The sequence below is a fragment of the Lepisosteus platostomus genome, chromosome 28, assembly GCF_059453375.1.
Source record: "Lepisosteus platostomus isolate fLepPlt1 chromosome 28, fLepPlt1.hap1, whole genome shotgun sequence".
Lineage (NCBI taxonomy): Eukaryota > Metazoa > Chordata > Actinopteri > Semionotiformes > Lepisosteidae > Lepisosteus > Lepisosteus platostomus.
Genome location: NC_142638.1, coordinates 10,833,724 through 10,851,704, shown reverse-complemented (window position 1 = coordinate 10,851,704; position 17,981 = coordinate 10,833,724). Strand labels below are relative to the sequence as shown.

At 39.6% G+C, this 17,981-nt stretch overlaps 1 protein-coding gene across 6 annotated transcripts in view; it reads left to right on the top strand.

The window, feature by feature from the left end:
- The window catches only part of dnhd1 (dynein heavy chain domain 1), a 75,599-nt gene that overhangs the window by 13,333 nt on the left and 44,285 nt on the right, over window positions 1-17,981 (top strand). For 5 of the 6 annotated variants that reach the window (XM_088622596.1, XM_088622599.1, XM_088622595.1 and 2 more), the window contains exons 8-22: window positions 1,144-1,287; window positions 1,782-1,887; window positions 2,559-2,797; window positions 3,321-3,561; window positions 3,659-3,816; window positions 4,797-4,922; window positions 5,350-5,626; window positions 6,115-6,242; window positions 6,446-6,644; window positions 7,555-7,646; window positions 8,422-8,638; window positions 8,879-9,004; window positions 11,580-11,677; window positions 12,247-15,535; window positions 16,012-16,135. In XM_088622596.1, coding sequence (XP_088478722.1) covers window positions 1,144-1,287; window positions 1,782-1,887; window positions 2,559-2,797; window positions 3,321-3,561; window positions 3,659-3,816; window positions 4,797-4,922; window positions 5,350-5,626; window positions 6,115-6,242; window positions 6,446-6,644; window positions 7,555-7,646; window positions 8,422-8,638; window positions 8,879-9,004; window positions 11,580-11,677; window positions 12,247-15,535; window positions 16,012-16,135 — 5,564 coding nt within the window. The remainder of the gene's footprint in view (window positions 1-1,143; window positions 1,288-1,781; window positions 1,888-2,558; window positions 2,798-3,320; window positions 3,562-3,658; window positions 3,817-4,796; window positions 4,923-5,349; window positions 5,627-6,114; window positions 6,243-6,445; window positions 6,645-7,554; window positions 7,647-8,421; window positions 8,639-8,878; window positions 9,005-11,579; window positions 11,678-12,246; window positions 15,536-16,011; window positions 16,136-17,981) is intronic. The other variant, XM_088622597.1, reaches the window with a different exon arrangement.

Below are 17,981 nucleotides of genomic sequence, written 5' to 3'. Positions count from 1 at the left end.
CCCCGGTATCCTACCATCTGGCCCTTCTTCCTCACTCAGGATTCACCCCACTTTTCATGTCTTCCTCCTGCATCGTTTCTATTGCTCCCCTCTTTCCAGACCTCAACCCCGACCCCTTCGGCTGATCGATGGTCTCCCTGCCTACATTGTCATCAAAATCATGGACTCACGTTGGCACAATTGTTCACGACAATACCTGGTCAACTGGGAAGGTTATGGTCTAGCGGAGAGATCTTGGGTTCCCGAAAAGGATATCTTGGACCGTTCGCTCATCCTCGATTTCCACAAGACCACCTCGCAGAAGACCACTGGGGCATCCGTAGCCGCCCGTGAAGGGGGGGGTACTGTCACGCCCTCTACTCACCGCATTCCCACGCGGAAACGCACCCACACTAATTGAACTCCAGCCCTGAGCACTTCTGTTAAACGACACCGCCCCTGCAATTCGGCCAAATACGAAACTACTTCTATCAACGCACCTTCCTCCTCGCACAGTACTTAGAGCCTTCTGAACCCTCTGCTCTTCGCCCCGATATTGGTTGTACTTTAGTTCACCTGCCTCGCCGTCGTATCTCCTTGCCTTCTGACTCCTCGTTACCTTCCACGGATCGACTTCGCCTACTGTCTCGCCCCACGGATTTGAAAACCCACTTGTTGATGACCTTTGGATCTGCCTACTCGACTTTGACCTCAGCCTTGCCCAGCTCTGGTTTGGATACCTTCGCTCTTGCCTTTTTCCTCATGGACCTCAGAACCCGACTCGGACTGCCTCTCGTTTTACTCCTTAGGTACCGCATAGGGTCCATCCTCCTGTTTACTTAGCGGGTCATCCCTGACAATGACTTAATGTTGTGTGTATATATAATAAAATCCAATAACACATATTGGAAATATTGTTGATTTTGTATATCAAAAAAGTGATCAATATCAAAATTTTTCACTGCACATTGTAGTGCAACAAATGTGTTGATTGCAAATCTGGCATATTTTCACTTTCAAAGAAATAAAAAAATAATCTGTTAATGTTTCATAAGTGCGTTTTTTTGCAGGGCCCTATATATAAGTAAGTTTCTTGATACATGAATCAAATTATTGATATTTTTAATTTCTCCCCCACTTTCCTCCTTCCTTGAATCTTTCAAGAGTGGACAACCTGGCCGAGTTAGCCTTTTCCAGGCTCAGCTGGTGTTTGGCACTGAGAGTCAGCTGACTTTGTTTCCACCTGTCACGCTGTTTGAGGAGACTCTGTCAGGGGCCTTGCAGTCAGTGGCTAATTCTGCTCTCCAGGTGAGAAAACTCAGGGCAGCACAGATACTGGCTTCTGTTGAATGAAAACCATTTATCACACAGAACATCAGATTGTTGTGTGGGGAATAATAATATTTTTTAATAAAATTACATCTGTAGACATATAGAACTGAGAGCTTTACAAAATGGTCATTAGGAGTGGGACACTGTCACCTTGTGCTTGCAAAGCAAATCACAAACCAGAAGTTTTGTTATTTTTTTGTTATTGTTTTGTTTTTTTTAATAGAAAGTTTCCTATTAAAGAATAGAATTTTTTTTTTTAAGGAAGAGAGTGCTGTAGGGGAATTTAGGTTAAGAATAAAATTGCACTCGTAAATGAACCACATTTGTTAAAAATAGACTACATTGGAAGATACAGAACAATAATTCGATTGATAGATATTTAATGTTTTTTGGAAAGGATTATATAATTTTAATTTAAATCCTTCAATTTAAAGAAGATAAATGTGCATTTTTATTCTTTTGGACTCAAGGTATTTGACTCCTTCAGTTACACGGAAGATATAAAGGGGTTCCTGGCAGCAAGTAACTCCACAGTTTGTGCTCCCAGGGGGCCACAGGAGTGGAGTACCTCCAGAGGTGAGTGTATAGGAAGACGGTGATACATGCTAGTTAAACCTGTGGATTCATGCTTTCAGAATTAAAGTTTCACTGCAGTTTTGGATTGAGGTTGAGGATCAGAAATCTATCCTACAGCAAAAACATGAATCAATTGGTGATAGTTCTAATCTAGTCTGTTCACTATTTTTAATACAGTAATTTATCTTCAGTGTGGAATATATAATAATCTAAAAATATTTTATACTATATCATTATATGATTTAGTGATATTGTGAAAATATTTAAGTGAACATAGTGGTGCTTACTGTCCACCTTTGAAGTACTGCACTTGAGTGGGAGGTTGCATTACTTTGTTTTTCAAATGTTCTCTATTTTCTCCTTTTCTTACCACTATACAAGAAAGTTACTTTTCTAGTCTGACAGTACAGAGGAGAGCAGCCAGGTAAATTCATGGTCAGAAGGTAATTTTGTACTCAAAAACGTTTAAGGGTACTGAATCTTTTAATTTTGGACCAGAGAAAAGTACAATACTTTATTCAAAAATGAATGCTGATCTGCATTTATCAAGTGAAATCAGTTGAATTTTCAAGATCAGCAACAATATAATGACCCCAGGGTACAACTGGAAGTTAAGCTTAGGAACAATGCCTTCCACAAGTCTTTTATTTGAATTTCCACATTGCTTTCAGGTCTAGGGGACACAGAAAACGAGCTGAAGGATATTAGTCCTCTCAAATTTCCTCCCAAGCTGGACTGTGGGGCTGCTCCAGATCCTGGGCTGGTTTTGTCCACTCTGGGTCCTCTAAGAGTCCGGGGACAGAGGCTGAAAGCCCAGTACTACCCACTGTCCAGGTGCCAGCTGGAGTGGCACCTGAGTCTCAATCCACAAGTGCAGGAGGCAGAGAGAGAGCAGGAAAGGATGATAAAGGTAGCCTACTCTAGGAGGCTTTAGGAGGGGAACAGTGATTTCTTCCAGTGCAAATATTTGCGTTATTCAATAGGTGTACAGTAGATGGGTCTTGTTATAGTTGTCAACACAAAGGCATACTTTGTTCTGAAATTTGATTGAAAACTCAATGTTCTAAAAAAGGGTTTCAGGCACACACAAGAATACAGAGAATTCAGAGCCCCACTATAGCCAAACAGAAACTCCACGCTTTAATTGAACTCTGGGAACTTGGTACCCAAGACCTGAAAGTTGCCTGCTGGATGCCTGCTTTCAAATACAGATGAAAACCACCTCAAATAAAACACATACTGTAGATGAGCCAGAGAAGAAGCATGTTTATTAATTAATGGGCAGTAAAATATGCCAGGTCTTTTAAAGACTTAAACGTAAAATAATATTATCATGAAAGAAAAGCATAGCTTGCATATACCTGCCTTTTATATATATGTGTGTATGAATGTGTAACAGTTCAGCGTGACAGTGTGAAATGTTTTGCATACAGAAGGCTCTCAGTGAAGTGCAGCAGTTCTGCAAGGATCACAGCTGGCTGTCTGATATTCACCATTTCATCAGCCTCTGGAGTCCCAAGTGCCTGGAGGGCTTGAGGGGCTGCACAGCCAGTCAGTATGATGAGCGTATACAGGTGATCAGAGGCTGGACTGACAAAGTAAAGACTGTACCACAGAAGTTTACCACCACAAACAAGATCATGACTGTGGAGTGCATAGATGTCCAGAAGATAGGTTCGTGCTCAGGATTAAGGAGCCTCTTTGTGATTTCTCTTTGTGATTAAATGAGAATGATGTTTGAATTACATTTTGTGCTGTTCTCCCCATGCAGAGCCTGTGCTATGTTCAATTCATGGAGACATTCTGAGTCTTCTGACATCTGAAGTGGAGCAGCGATCAGAGACCTGGATGTTGGAGTTGAAAAGGGCAGTGGGGACTCTGCGTGTGGCAAATGCTGATTTCAGTGCTTTTGCTCAATATGTCAGCATGGTACTGTGATTGACATCTTTGCACTATCCCATAGTTTCTCTTACCCTAATCTCATTTTGTATTACAACTGTCGCAATTCTGAGTTTTTAAGTCGTAATTCAGATTTAAAGTCGCAGTTCTGAGTTTTTAAGTCATAATTGCAAGATATAAAGTTGGAATTCTGAGATTTAAAGTCGCAATTGTGAGATACCATAGCACGTTCTTTTTTTTTACTCCCTGGCAGAAACGAGCTTCCATAACTCTATACATTAGGGTTGGTGGTAAAATTTACATTTTGATATATAAAATTGCTATATGCATAACACTGTGAAAAGATCTCAAGTTTATGTTTAATGCTGTGTGGTGGAAAAGAGGTAGTTGACATCGCATTGGGCGTGGTCAGTCTCCCATTCTCCCCTGTCACGCCCCTTTATAAGCCCTCTTAGGTTCCTTTTCCTTATCTTACACACACTCTCCTCCGACAGTGGTGATCACACTGACCCCCTCATCGGGGCAACAGGATACATGACTCCACATTTCGTTACTTCTGGGCCTTTTGTCTTCAAAGTCTCAAGTTCACCAAGTTGATCCTGTTGTCCTCACTGCTAGGAACCTCCTGCTCCCAGATCCCAACACAGACCCTCCTGCTCCTTCAGATTTAATTCACATTTATATCAACAGAAGCTATAATTTGTATAATAATAGGTTTACATTTTATTTTTGGGGGGGTGCTATCTGTATGGAGGTTGTATGTTCTCCCCATGTTCATATGGGTTTTCACCAGACATTTCCTCCCAAAGTACAAAGATATTCTGGTAACTAGTTGACTTTTGGAAAAAGTAACTCTGGTGTGAATGTATGCGTACTTGGATAAAGTACTTAAAAGGAGGATAGATGGATGCTGGTGAAGTTTTACTCATTCCAAGTAGCTCTTAAAACATCTGTTCTGAGGAGTCCGAACAGTTGACAAAATGTGAACGCAACTCATTCTCCTCATTAAGGTGAAATGCTACCAGAAAATGTTCTATGACCTGCAACAGCAGTTGGACTATGTGCACTCCCTTCAGGAGACCATCCGCACGAACTACCGGCAGCTCAGCAAGGCTGAGGAAAGCATGGATGAGCAGGTGAGGGAAGAGAGAGCACCATCCATCCTTAACTTAAGATGCAACGGATAGGTAGACCATTAGTTTACAGATCAGATTACTTCATAATCCCCTTTAGAGGAACAGGAGACATCAACAAACATGAATTCCTGCCTTACATAAAGATATATAGGTTTCTGGAACAAGGTAAACATCCTTGTTTCTAAATCTTTTTTTAAAGCTTGAGAATAGATTTTATAGAATCATTTTTGAAACACTGTAATTGTGAACCACCATCATCAGCCTTAGCTGGTTTAAGTCACTTCGAAAAAATGTAATCAAAATGAAAATTTAGTCTTTATGTTGACTTAATACTTCTATTGTATTTCAGACATTTACTTTGAACACTTTAAATGCTAAAAGCAATAATTACTTATGTGATATTGTTCTTAAACTTTTTATTTTCCAGATGCTGGACTTGTGGGACAGTTTTGTGCCTCTTCTGCAGGTCGCAACTGAAACAGTCAGCACACGGCTTCCCTCCATGGTTGAGACCCTGAATAGCATCTATACCTCTTTGTCTGAGGAGCTACAGGGCCTTGTGTCCACTGCCACCACAGGCCAGTATCTGCAGCCTTCCCAGTGTGCTGCAGTAGTGCTGGAGGAGCTGAAGGGAATAGCTCAACAATTCCAGACTGTGGCAGGGAAGCTATATGACCTGAACAGGACTAGCCAGAGCCTGACAGGTCAGAATTAGCCACATCCTGACAAATGCTTTCAACAATAAGTTATGCTGTTTAGTAATGAGACTAGTGCCCTGCTGAAGCTAAGCAAATTATTAGAACTTAAAGAAAAATGTAATAAGAATTTATGGAATTCCTTTTTTTGTGTATAGTGTTACTGTAATTTTAAAATTCACTATTATTGTTTTGTTTTAAAAAAAATCCAACATTTTAAGCTGCAGTACAAATATTGCAAATAGTACAATATTAATTAGAATGTAGATGTTTGTAACTCTAAGTCCTATCAACATCACAGCATTTGGCTATACTCCAAACATAAGGTGCTTCTGCAAAACTAAAAACCTCATAGTAACAAGCTCTTTACTGTAACCACTAGATCACCTTAGACGCTTGAACGTCTAAGATATTTGTTACCATGGAAGAGTACAGACTATAATTTATTTATTTATTTTTTTTGTAGATCAAAACTTTAAACCTTTCTTGTCTGTTAGGAAGCCCACTGGACTTGTCTTTCATCCCTTCTACTGAACGGAAGTTAGAGGCCAGAAAGGGTGTGTGGGAGCTCCTCAGCCAGGCCACAATGCAGATCAATGAGTGGAAACGCATTCTATTCAGTAAGGTATGTAAGGCCCTCTTTTTATGCTCTTTCATTCTAGAATGCATAGTGTATCAGTAAAAGTCTGACTGTCAAAACTCCAAACCCCATACTCTGAGGCTGGTGGCCATTTTAGTGCATTGCAGCCATTATAATTTTTAATGGACATATTGTATAATTTTCTCTTGATACTCCTCTGGTCTGAATTATTCTCCCTCTCCTTGCAGTTTGTGGTGGCACATGCACAAGAGAAGGTTAATGATTGGCTCAATCAGGCATCCTTGCTGGTTCAAACTCTACCGGCCCAGGACAATGTCTTCAAAGAGACCATGCAGCTCATTGAGAACTTCAGCCAGCAGCTGCCCCTACTGCTCAAGCTCAGCAGCCCCACACTCAAGCACAAACATTGGAGACACATTTTTAAAGGTCAGCATGGGACTTCCATCCCTGTGAACTAAAACAAAAATAATAATAATTCCTTACATTTATATAGCACTTTTCTGGACTCTCCTCCACCACCACTACATTGGCAGCACCCCTCTGGATGATGCAATAGCAGCCATAGTACGCCAATATGCTCAACACACGTTAATTATCACTGGGGAGGAGAACAGAGTGATGAAGCCAATTCATAGAAGTGGATTATTAGAAGACCAAGATTGGTAAAGTCCAAAGGGAAATTTGGTCAGGACAAATTGGGATTTTTAATTATCACAGAGTCAGGACCACAGCTCATATGAAGGACAGCACCTTTTTATAGTATTACATCCCCGTCACTATACTGGGGCATTAGGACTCACACAGATTGTAAGGTGAGTGCCCCCTACTGTCCCCACTAACATCTCTTCTAGCAGCAACCTTAGGTCTCATCCAGGTACTGGCCAGGCTCACACCTGCTTAGATTCAGTGGGTTAGCCGCTGGCAAATTCTTATTCTTATTCTTACTCTCTTTAGCAGAGGTACAGTTTATTTTAAAAACAACTCATTTTAGAGCTCATTTGTAAGCCATGTGTAAGTACTAGTACAAAAACAGCTTGTCAAAAAACAGCTGTAGCAACTGTTTATATATTATACTGAAGCTGTGTATTGCTAGAAAATAAGTAATACTGTACATAGCAAATACAGACCTATTAGTACAACTAATGTAAGCCTGTTTCATGAAGGCTATAGAAAGGGCATTTTTTAATAAAGTAATACTATGCAGCCAATATACTATATTTCTGAAGATGTATATTATTATGTTTATACTGTTCCTGTTAACAAAGGTAGATTGTAAGTTGTAGAAGATAAGTGAATAAACAACAGGTCAGCAAGTGATGACTTTGTCCCTCAACAGGACTGGGTTTGATGTATGAGCCTGAATGGCACCTCACAGTTGCAGATTTGCTCTCCAAAAGTCTGCTGGAGTATCAGAACAGCATCACCAAGGTAGTCCCACAATTAACTTGAAATTCAACCTGGGAAACTACAAAAACAGAATAGCATTAAAAATAAAATTCTATTGCTCTTTCATGTTCTGTGAGCTGCAAGGCATTTGAAAGCCACAGAGTTCTGGTTGTTCCAAACTTGCTCTACTAAGACATGAAGAGATAAAAAATATTTAGATCTTTCTTTTTCTGCTTTAACATCTGACAGCATGTGAAAGATGAAATAGATCATACTGCAAATGCAATTTGAGTCTTCAGCTGTGTGATTCATGAAAAATGATGGAAAATTTGTATAAACCTCTGTAGGCATTCAAAAGCATATACTTATGTTGGCTGTGACTTATATATTGGACAATAGTAAATATACAATTTAATATGTACATAAAACATTATTTAGAGGTAGCGCATACTGAGGAATTCTTAACTTTAGTTACCCTATAACAAGAGAAATCTGTCTGTACACTGAACATTCTGAGAACAGGGCTGGGAATAGAGAGTGACTATTCATTTAGTCTTTAACTCCCTACACATCTCATGGAGTGAAGTCACTCCAGGAGGAACTTCACATTTCTTCTGATTTTAGTATGTTCTTGTGTTTTTTTCTTACCTCTTTTCAAGTCACCCTACAGTAGCTGTGGTAGAACTTCTCAAAAGAACATGATAACATTAGAATGGTAACAAACAAGAGGTTATTCAATTCATCTAACCCTACAGATAGGACTAAGACTTACATGTATATCTTAGTTTTCACTTAATCCTTCATATAATAATTTCAGGTCTGGCAAGATGCGAAAGCCGAGGCGGACATGGAACAGGCATTCAGGAAATTGCAGAGGAGGTGGAATGTGGAGCACTTCCGCTTGGCTAATTTCATTGTGAAAGTGTGGCAAGAAGATCCACCCCCTGACCGCTCTAAGAGGCCACCTAGTGGTCGCCTGCATGATGTGACAAGAAAGCAGCACTATCAGGACAGTGGCACCTTCACTATTATAGGTTAGCTAATCAGATCTTTCTTCCCTTTCCTGAATGAGTACTTGGTTCCAGTACTTGGACTGGAATTTGGTGTAGCAAAATAAATTATGTTATTTAAATAAGTGGCATTAACAACTGTGAGAAAAATTATCATCCTGATTTGCATTTCATTTATTTGATTGGCTTATTTTAGGCATCTGTAGTCCTTTTCTTTGTGATTGTAAATTATGCTGCTAGAAAGCCCCATTGTCTGACCTCCAGGCTTTGAGAATCTCCTGGCTCTTGCTGAGGACAGTGTGATGACGCTCTCCAACATGATGCTATCTCCTCACATCTCAGAGTTCCGACAGGAGGTAGAGAACTGGGTGCACCTTCTTCAGGAATTGGGTATGATGAAGTAACAAAAATAAAGACATGGCAACATAGACTTGTTTAAACTCTGTCTTCTATTCTAAGGTAGTTTTTAATATTCATATGCTTGTTGTTTCAACTTTTTGAAATATAAAAATCAAATCAAAGTTTATTTATCAAATGCACAACAATACAGCATGCAGCAGTAGTTGCTGGCAATGAAATGTCTTTTCTGCGAGCTCACAAAAATCACAAGAATCACAAAAATCATAAAAACAACAAAAACAAAAACTACAAAGGCACAAAAACCACAACATGTGCTGAATGACTAGGTATTTGAAGTTCAGACAATGACAACTGTCATCTAGCATTTTCTTTTTGTGCTGTCCATGTGACATACTACTGCTGTACCGCCATACGTCTCACAATATGCTGAAAACCATAATATAAGATATAAGCAGGAAAAACAGGTCAATTTCTCAGACAGAGTCCCTTCAGTCTGTCTTTTTTTACTAATGGTGGACATAAAAGTTGTTTCCCCTTCTCCTAATATGAGAGTAAACTGAATAATTATTTTTTTTTGGAGTGCCACACAATCTGGGTTTTGCACAATATAATTTATAATGGAATCTATTAGGTTACAGTTTTAAAGGTTTTGGAGGTTCTATGAATATGTAAATGTGTCTGCCTTGGGAACTACAATCAAGAACATCCCCGTTGAGAAATGTCAATATTGCATTACATCACTTCTGCTCTGCCTTGTACTGTCTCATTAAATGCATATTCCACATTGACACTCATTTACATTGCAGGTCACAGCAGAAGTGAGGCATACACAGTTTGCATTTCTAAATACTTGCATTGTAGACCATTATAGGATTATAGGACGTACTGTATATTTAGTGATATAAGGGCTTTGTACTGAAACCATTAAAATTGGAACAGCAAATTGATAAGTGCTTTGACAACTTATCTTATCAACTTATTTCTAGCAATATACCTGAGCGGTTGGTATAATTGGAGGCACGCAAATTATTTGTTCTCTGGCACAGCTTTGTTGAGAGGAGTAATAATCCAGGCATGCTTAGTTAAATAAATATCTATTACAATGACAAAACACAAACTACACTGCACAACATAAAACACACAAAGTTACTTTATGTACAGTATTTACAACAAGGTGTTTCAAAGACCTAACATTCTGGTCACCCAGAAAACCCCATACTACTACTAAGCATTAAACTCTTAATATGCCTATAGTGGCCACACAAGAGAAGTGCTGCCTTCTAACTAAATATAAAGCAGTTAAATCTCTCTCTGTACCCCAGATGCCACAATATAAATGGGAGCGTATATCCTAAGCAGTATAGATGATTCTAACCCACAACTTACCTACAGTAGGTATACTAAGATAAACTTTAAAATTGTTTCTGCTCAAGGGACCCCCCCAGGCCTCAGCAAACATACTCTCTCCTTTGAATATTAAAGTGTTTACTCTTCCTTGTGTCATAAACTTTATCTAAAATCTAAGAGACACTTCTAAGTCACCTAAAGCTGTAACAATATGTATTTACTATTCTGAACTAAACTTTATCAACTATGTCTGGAGTAATAGTTTAACTATTCATGAATTGTAATAGAAATATTAAAGCTTTTTCAACATAGATCCATTGGCAAAACGTTTCTTGATAAGATTTGAACTTCCTGAAGAAAATGGCTCTGTGTCTGGGTTTGTCGTCATGGTCTGATTTGTCAGCTGCTGGCTCTGTTCAAGGGGTATCCTTGAGAAGAGACACAGAGAAAGGGAGTTTTCATTTGTCATTTAAAACAGCCAGTGCACAGTAGTCTGATTGGATCCTGTAGCAAAAAATATGGGTGGAAGGAAGTTCATTCCCACTATTGTGCTTTACAGTACACATCTTTGCAGTCATGTGGCTGGTCGTGTCAGATTGCCAAGTTAGATAGAGACAGAAAAGGAGAGCAAATGATAAGTAACATATAGTAAGAACAGTTACAAAGAGAGGATGCCATTCTAGCCTGTTACGTAGCTAGTACTCAATTGATACAAGTATCTTATTCAGCTGTTTCTTGATACAAGACAGGGTATCATGTAATGCTGGGTGTCATTTTAAACACTGGGTAAAGAAGAGCATCCTCTTCTCATTTTTAAATACATTTCTACTTTGTCATCTGTCTCACATTTTACTCTTTTGAAGTCTACTGAGTTGAACCTTGTCAATGCTTTTAAGGATTTTGAATACTTGTTTCAAGTCTCTTCGTAGTCTGTTTTGTTTAAGACTGAAATTTATGATTTTTCAACTTTTCAAAGTAGGACATTGCATACTGGAATGTATCTGGTTTCTATTCTCTAGACTGATTTCAGACACATTGACCACAATTGTTCCGAATTTTTAAAATGATGCCTTACTAGTGCTTTATGCAATTTTAACATAGTATGTACATTCTTTGCCTTACACTAAATATCCTAAAATTGTTTTGCCCTTTTAACTGCTTCCCCATATTGTCTAGTTTTAGAATATTATGTGTTAATCGGTTCAATCACATGAATTGATTTACTTAAGCTCTTTTTTATTTTATTTATAATGTGCAGAAGAGCTCCTAGGTTTCTGGCAGCGATACCAGCAGGAGTGGGTTTTCCTTAGCAAAATATTTTATGAAACTGAAGTCAGCATTCAGAAACCTGAGCTGGTAAGAGAAATTTGGCATTTATTGAACAATCTTGTACTGTTTTCAGTATTTATAATAAATAATATGGTCATTCTAAGGCTATCTTGCATTTAGACACCTATTTACTAACCCTAGTGGAAGATTAGTTACAATTAATGGATGTTGTTTTGCAGGATATATTCCTCAAACTGAGGCTCTAGCTTATACCATCTACTAAGTAGTAACATAAAAACTGTAGCATGTAATTATCTTGCTGTTCACCATATGTAAGAAGGATTAACTTGATTATTTGAAGTTGTCTTATACTTATAAGTGTTGTGTGATATGTGTGTATATATAAAGAGACAATGTTTTTTGGCCATGTTACAATATCTACAAGTATCTAGACTGTATCTTATACAGGTCTATAGTATATAGCTTTTATAATTTATGAAGACAAGTACAGAGCTTTTACAGTATATTATTTATTTATAAATAATCATAAAGTATTATTTTAAATGTATTACAAAATCATGTGTCCATAAAGACAGTTTATTTCTGTATGGTGTGCAAGCCATTAATAATCAGCTCTTACTGTAATATATCTCCAGTTTTGCAGATTCAGAACAGTAGATTCAAATTACCGCGATATGATGCAAGCTACATCCTGCAGCCCTAGGGTGCTGAACATAGTCCGACATGGGAAAAAGACTGGCACACCAGGGCAGTTTCAGGGCCAGTGCTTAAGATCCATCTTTATGGAAGAGCTGTCCACAATGGAGAAGATCTCTAACCAGCTTCTTTTCCTCCTGGATTCACCCAGATGTGAATTTCCAAGATTGAATTTCCTAAGTGATGGAGATGTGATAAAGCTTTTATCGCTACACCCAAACCACTCTGCACTTCTGCCTCTGGTTTGTAAATGCTTTCCCAGTGTCAAGGAGCTGGTACTCAAGACCCTTGATCAGCAACATCACACCATGACCAGCATGGACCTCTCTGACTTGCAAATGTCTGTGATAGGAGTAAATGGAAACCTGGGGGAAAAGCTGCCCTTTTCTTCTCCTCTGCCATCTAACTACAATCTTTTGGCCTGGCTAAGTGATTTGGAACAACGAATGAGGGAGGCGGTGTTCCGCCTGCTGTGGGACTGTATAGTAGCCAGGATGACACCTGCACCAGTGACGCAGACAGAAACATGGAACCAATATAAAAGATCAAGTGATTCAGATGAGTTTAATGACCCTTCATGGGATCTGACTTCCCAGTTTCCTTTACAGTGCCTTCTAGTGGCAGAAGAAGTGTTGTGGTGCAAGGAAATCCAGAGCTCTTTCCTTAACCAAACTGTTGTCAAGAGGACCAGACTGAAAGCACGCTATGCTACCAAACTGAAAGGCTTGATCCAGATTATCCAGGAACACTCCTTACGCTATGGAGAAAGTCTAGATTCACAGCGAGTTATGTCAGCTTTCAAGGCTTTAGTCTTACTTGCCATGAAACACTGTGATCTGATGTCGAGGTTTTTAGAACAAAAGACTGAAGTTGAATCATCCTTTGAGTGGCAGAAGCTGCTAAAATATAGTTTGAATTCAGATCCAAAACGTGATCAAGAGGACTCAGACCTGGTAGATTCTGGGTTGCATGCAAAGTTGTGTTATGTTGATGTTCTGGGTTCCCATATACCCTATGGTTATGAGTATGTGGGACCTGATGATTGGATGATTGTGAACACCCCCTCCTCTGATAGAGCAGTTTTAGGGATACTTCTTTCCTTAACCAGTTATAGATCAAGTTTAGTAATTGGACCCAGTATGTCAGGGAAGAGCAAAACTGTTGTTCACTTAGGCAAAGTTCTAGGTCAACAAGTAGTTACTTTGCAATATACCCGAGAGATGAGCCCCAGTATTGTTCTCCAGATGCTTAGCGGTGCCATTCAAACTGGAGCTTGGCTGGTTTTGGAATGTGTGAATGTCATGACCCAAGGAGACCTTTCCTTACTTGGGCAATACTTCTCTGACATCCAGCGTTCTCTGACTGCATTGCAGAAAAATCAGCAACATATTGCAGAATTCCAGGAGCAGATTCAACCACATAATGAAACACTTCAGTCTTCAAGTTCACTGCTGCAAAATGGTATTAAAGAAGATTTCTTAACCCCTCCTTCAGGTTATATCTGGGGATGTAGTCAAAATCCTTCTGAAATAAATAATGTTACACCAGTTAGGATCTCTCAAACAAAACCTTATGAACCTCAGTCTTTTGGGCTGATATCTTTTGCTGGAAGAACTTGTTTAGCTAAACATGGCTATGGATGTGTTCTCATTATGTCTGGTTCCACTTCAGAGATCCCTGAGAATCTCCGTGTTGCTACTAGGCCTATATCATTAATTCAGCCGGACTACTTAATCATTGCTGAGGTTTCACTAGCAGCCCTTGGGTTCTCTGAGGCACAATCACTGGCCCACCGCTTGGTCTGCCTCCTGACTTTGGCCCAAAAATCACTTTGCCTTCCTCAGTTTATCAACAACTGTACTAGCTGGCTTGTGGTTCTTAAAAACATCATAACTACTGCAGGGATACACTTACATGAACATCACCTAAAGGGTAGTAAAAATATTAAAAAAAGCTCAACCAAGGTCATAGATCACATATGTGAGCCAAATGAACAAAAAGACCAAACTGACCTAATGTGGCAACCTGAAGAACAGAAGAAGGTCTCCAAAAGCTTGTGTTCTTCAAACTTCAGAAGATCTTCCATATCTACACTACTGCTTGAGGCACAGGATGAAGAGCAAGCTATTCTAAAAGCCATTTCATTAGTTGTTGTTACGGCCATCTTAGACCCTGAAAAAGTATCACATTTTCAGAGTCTTCTTGAAGATATTTTCTCTGCTTCCCCCCTTCAGGGAACAGAAACAGACGAGATTGCAATTCTGTCCTCTGCAGTGACACAAGAGCTTCAGGAGATAGGTCTGCACTCAGATCAATGGACCATCAAGAATGTCCTCTCCCTTTATGAAGCACTGAAGCTGTCAAGAGCTGTCATCCTTGTGGGACCAGCAGGCAGTGGAAAGACTGCCTGCTACAGGACTCTGGTAGGAGCCTTAAGAAAACTGGCGGTCAAAACAGAGGAGGAAGACTATAATGAGGAGTGCATGCAAAGTCCAGAGTCTGTGACTTTGAAATCTAAATGGAGTTCTGTGGACACTATGGTTATCTTCCCCAACAGTGTTTCAGAGGAGGAGTTTTCGGGAATTTGTAATCATGATGAGCAGCATGGCAGTTGGTGGAGGGCATTTACAAAGATATTGAAGGACTCTGAAAGACGAGATTTCTCCACAAGAGAAAGACGAAAAAGCCAAACTCATAAAGGAAAGTGGGTGGTGCTGGATGGAGAGCCCTTGGCTGAAGGTTGGATGGATCAACTTAGCACTTTATTTGATCTTGAAGATCCATATCTGTGCTTCTCCAGTGGTCAGAAAGTGAGACCTTCTCCTGAACAAGTCAAGTTACTCATGGAAGTGACAGAGCTGGCCAGTGCTTCACCATCAACTGTGACACGGTGTGGGATAGTTTATCACTCTGGGAAGGAAGTCTGGAAAGCCATATGGAAGGCAGAACTGGAGACACTGTACCGGGAATTCTCTCTGGATCAGACAACTCTGAGACTGTGGAATAGGCTGGCAGAAGACCTGTTCTCAAGCACACTCAGCTTTCTTAAACACAAAGCACTTTCCCCAGTACTGCTTGAGGGCAGCATCCTCAGTGCAGACAAGACAACGGCACATGGAGTGCAGGAAGTGATGTCATTCACCAGGATTCTGCATTCTTTCCTAGAGCAATATCTCATTGGGAAAGGCAAAGCGCTGCTGGCAGGACCCAGGAACATAAACAAAACTGGTAATGATAGTGATAATGAGTTTTCATCATAATATGAAATATTGTTTATATAGCTTCTTAAAAACCTATGCACAGTTGTTAATTTATTATCTATTGTATTAAATTATAGTTACTTTATACCTGAGATTGAGATTGAGTCACAATTGTGACATTTTCCTAGATCAGACTGTGAAAAGCTTTAGAATGTTTATATAATTTATTATGAATTATTTTCTTCTTAATATTGTTGTTAGTGTAAGATGTTGTTAACATACTTACTGAGGTGTTGTCCTTTGCCTCGCTAACTAGCCTCCTCCAGTGCATCCTATCTGTTGTTAACAACATTATTTTGTATGTGAATTAATTAAAACACTTTAAGTCATGATTACTAAGATTTATTATTCATAAAAATGTTTGATCATCTACTAAATTGTGGTACATTATGGAAAATAGAGGGCACTATGGTGTCAGTGACAATTTCCTCTTTATGTTTGAAGCTGAAAGTCCTTCAACAACTAAGTTGGAAGACCCTGGAAACCTATTATCTCAGAAGCATCTTCAAGCCAAAAACATATTTGTGGTGTCATATGTCTGGGGTTTTGGAGGACATCTGCATCCCAAGTAAGATTTAGGTTCTGTATGATTTGTTTAAACCATCTTTGTACTGAAAGTGCATTTGTAGTGGTTTCCAAAAAAAACAAACTTATTTAGTGTGTGCAAACATCTACAAGCTCTCTGTCTCTTCTACAAGAACTACTATTGCTCAATAATGGCCATCAGAGGTGATAAGAGAAGTTCCTTTGAGAATACAGTAATACATTGCATAGTGCTGTTGCTGTTAACACTGATTTGCCATACTGCTCTTTCTCCTTACAGTTATTTAATCAATTCAGGAAAGACACAAACACCAACATGTACACACTCACACCAGAGTCAATTTTTCCAAAAGCCAGCTAAGCTCTCTCTCATCCTAGCATTACTCCCGCATCAGCAGAGTTCGCTTGTCAGCACACCCGTCTCCATTTGGTGGTTTGAACCAAATCTTTGAGCTGACGTTGCCATTAAATGCAACCGAGAAATACTCCAACCGGCGCGTCACTCCGCCTGCCGTCGGGGGGGGAAGGAGAACAAAGTAATGTAGCCAATTCATAGAGGGGGATTATTAGGAGGCATGGGATATTTGGCCAGAATGCCGGGGTTACACCCCTACTCTTTTCGATAAACACCCTGGGATTTTAATGACCACAGAGTCAGGACCTCCGTTTTAGACGGCGCTTGTTTACAGTAAAGTGTCCCCGTCACTATACTGGGGCATTAGGACCCACATGGACCGCACCCCCTTGCTGGCCCCACTAACACCTCTTCCAGAAGCAAACTTAGGTTTTCCCTGGAGGTCTCCCATCCAGGTACTGACCAGGCTCACACCTGCTTAGCTTCAGTGGGTTCAAAAGCCAACTAAGCTCACAGTATATATTTGGATTGTAGGTGGAATCCAGAGCACCCAGAGGAAAACCATGTAATCACTGGGAAAACGTGCAAACTCCATGAAGATATTCCCACAATTCCCACAATCCTTCTCCTATTGTGATTCTGCTAGAATACAATTTTTGGTTACATAAATTATTCTGTAACATAATTTGGAACATAGTTTGATTTTATCTGGGTTTCCATTAGTAAGTCACTTTGAGTCCTTAGTGCTGTGAAATCTTTTCTGCATATTTTTTGCTTCCTTCATTGACTGAAATGTTTGTTCTGTGGATTCATAATAGACCCATAACTTTGCCAAAACTGTGCAGACTGTGTTTCACTTCCTCCTTCCCAAATATTTTCATAACTCCTCTAAAGGCATGTCACTTTCAGCACATCAGCCATGCAGGCAGGTTAGAAAAATACTCTGGAGTCATTGTAGAGCAGTGGTGCTTGTTGATGAGTAACTCAAATGATGAGGTCTTTGTTGAAGAGAACAATTAGCTCTGTCCACAATCACTACTTTCTCAAGCATTTTTTTGCCATAGCAGTTTGGAAAATAAATCTGTCTCCTCTCCTTCAGTGATGCCCAATATCTTTATATTTTGCTGGCAATATTGTACCTCCAGATCATTCACCCTGACTTGGACAGAGTTGTTAGTAGAGTGTAGGTCCTGACTAATTTTCTTGAGAGTCTGTATGCAATTGTCACAGGCAGTCAGGACCTTATCCACTTTCCATCCCCTGCTTAGCTCATGTTGTGCCATTTGAAGGGATAAAAATAAGTTGGTCTCAATAGAATTAAGACAGTTGTCAATAAACTTCATTGTGTTGTCAACCACCTTCTTCAGTTCTTGAGATTTTATTGCAGCATGAATAGGTGTATTTGAGTCAAGATCTCCTGCCTCACACACACGTTCGTTCAAGAAGGTGTCTGTCACAAATCGCACTCTGTCTCACAAGCACACAAGCACATTGCCATGCACAGCAAGCACTCACG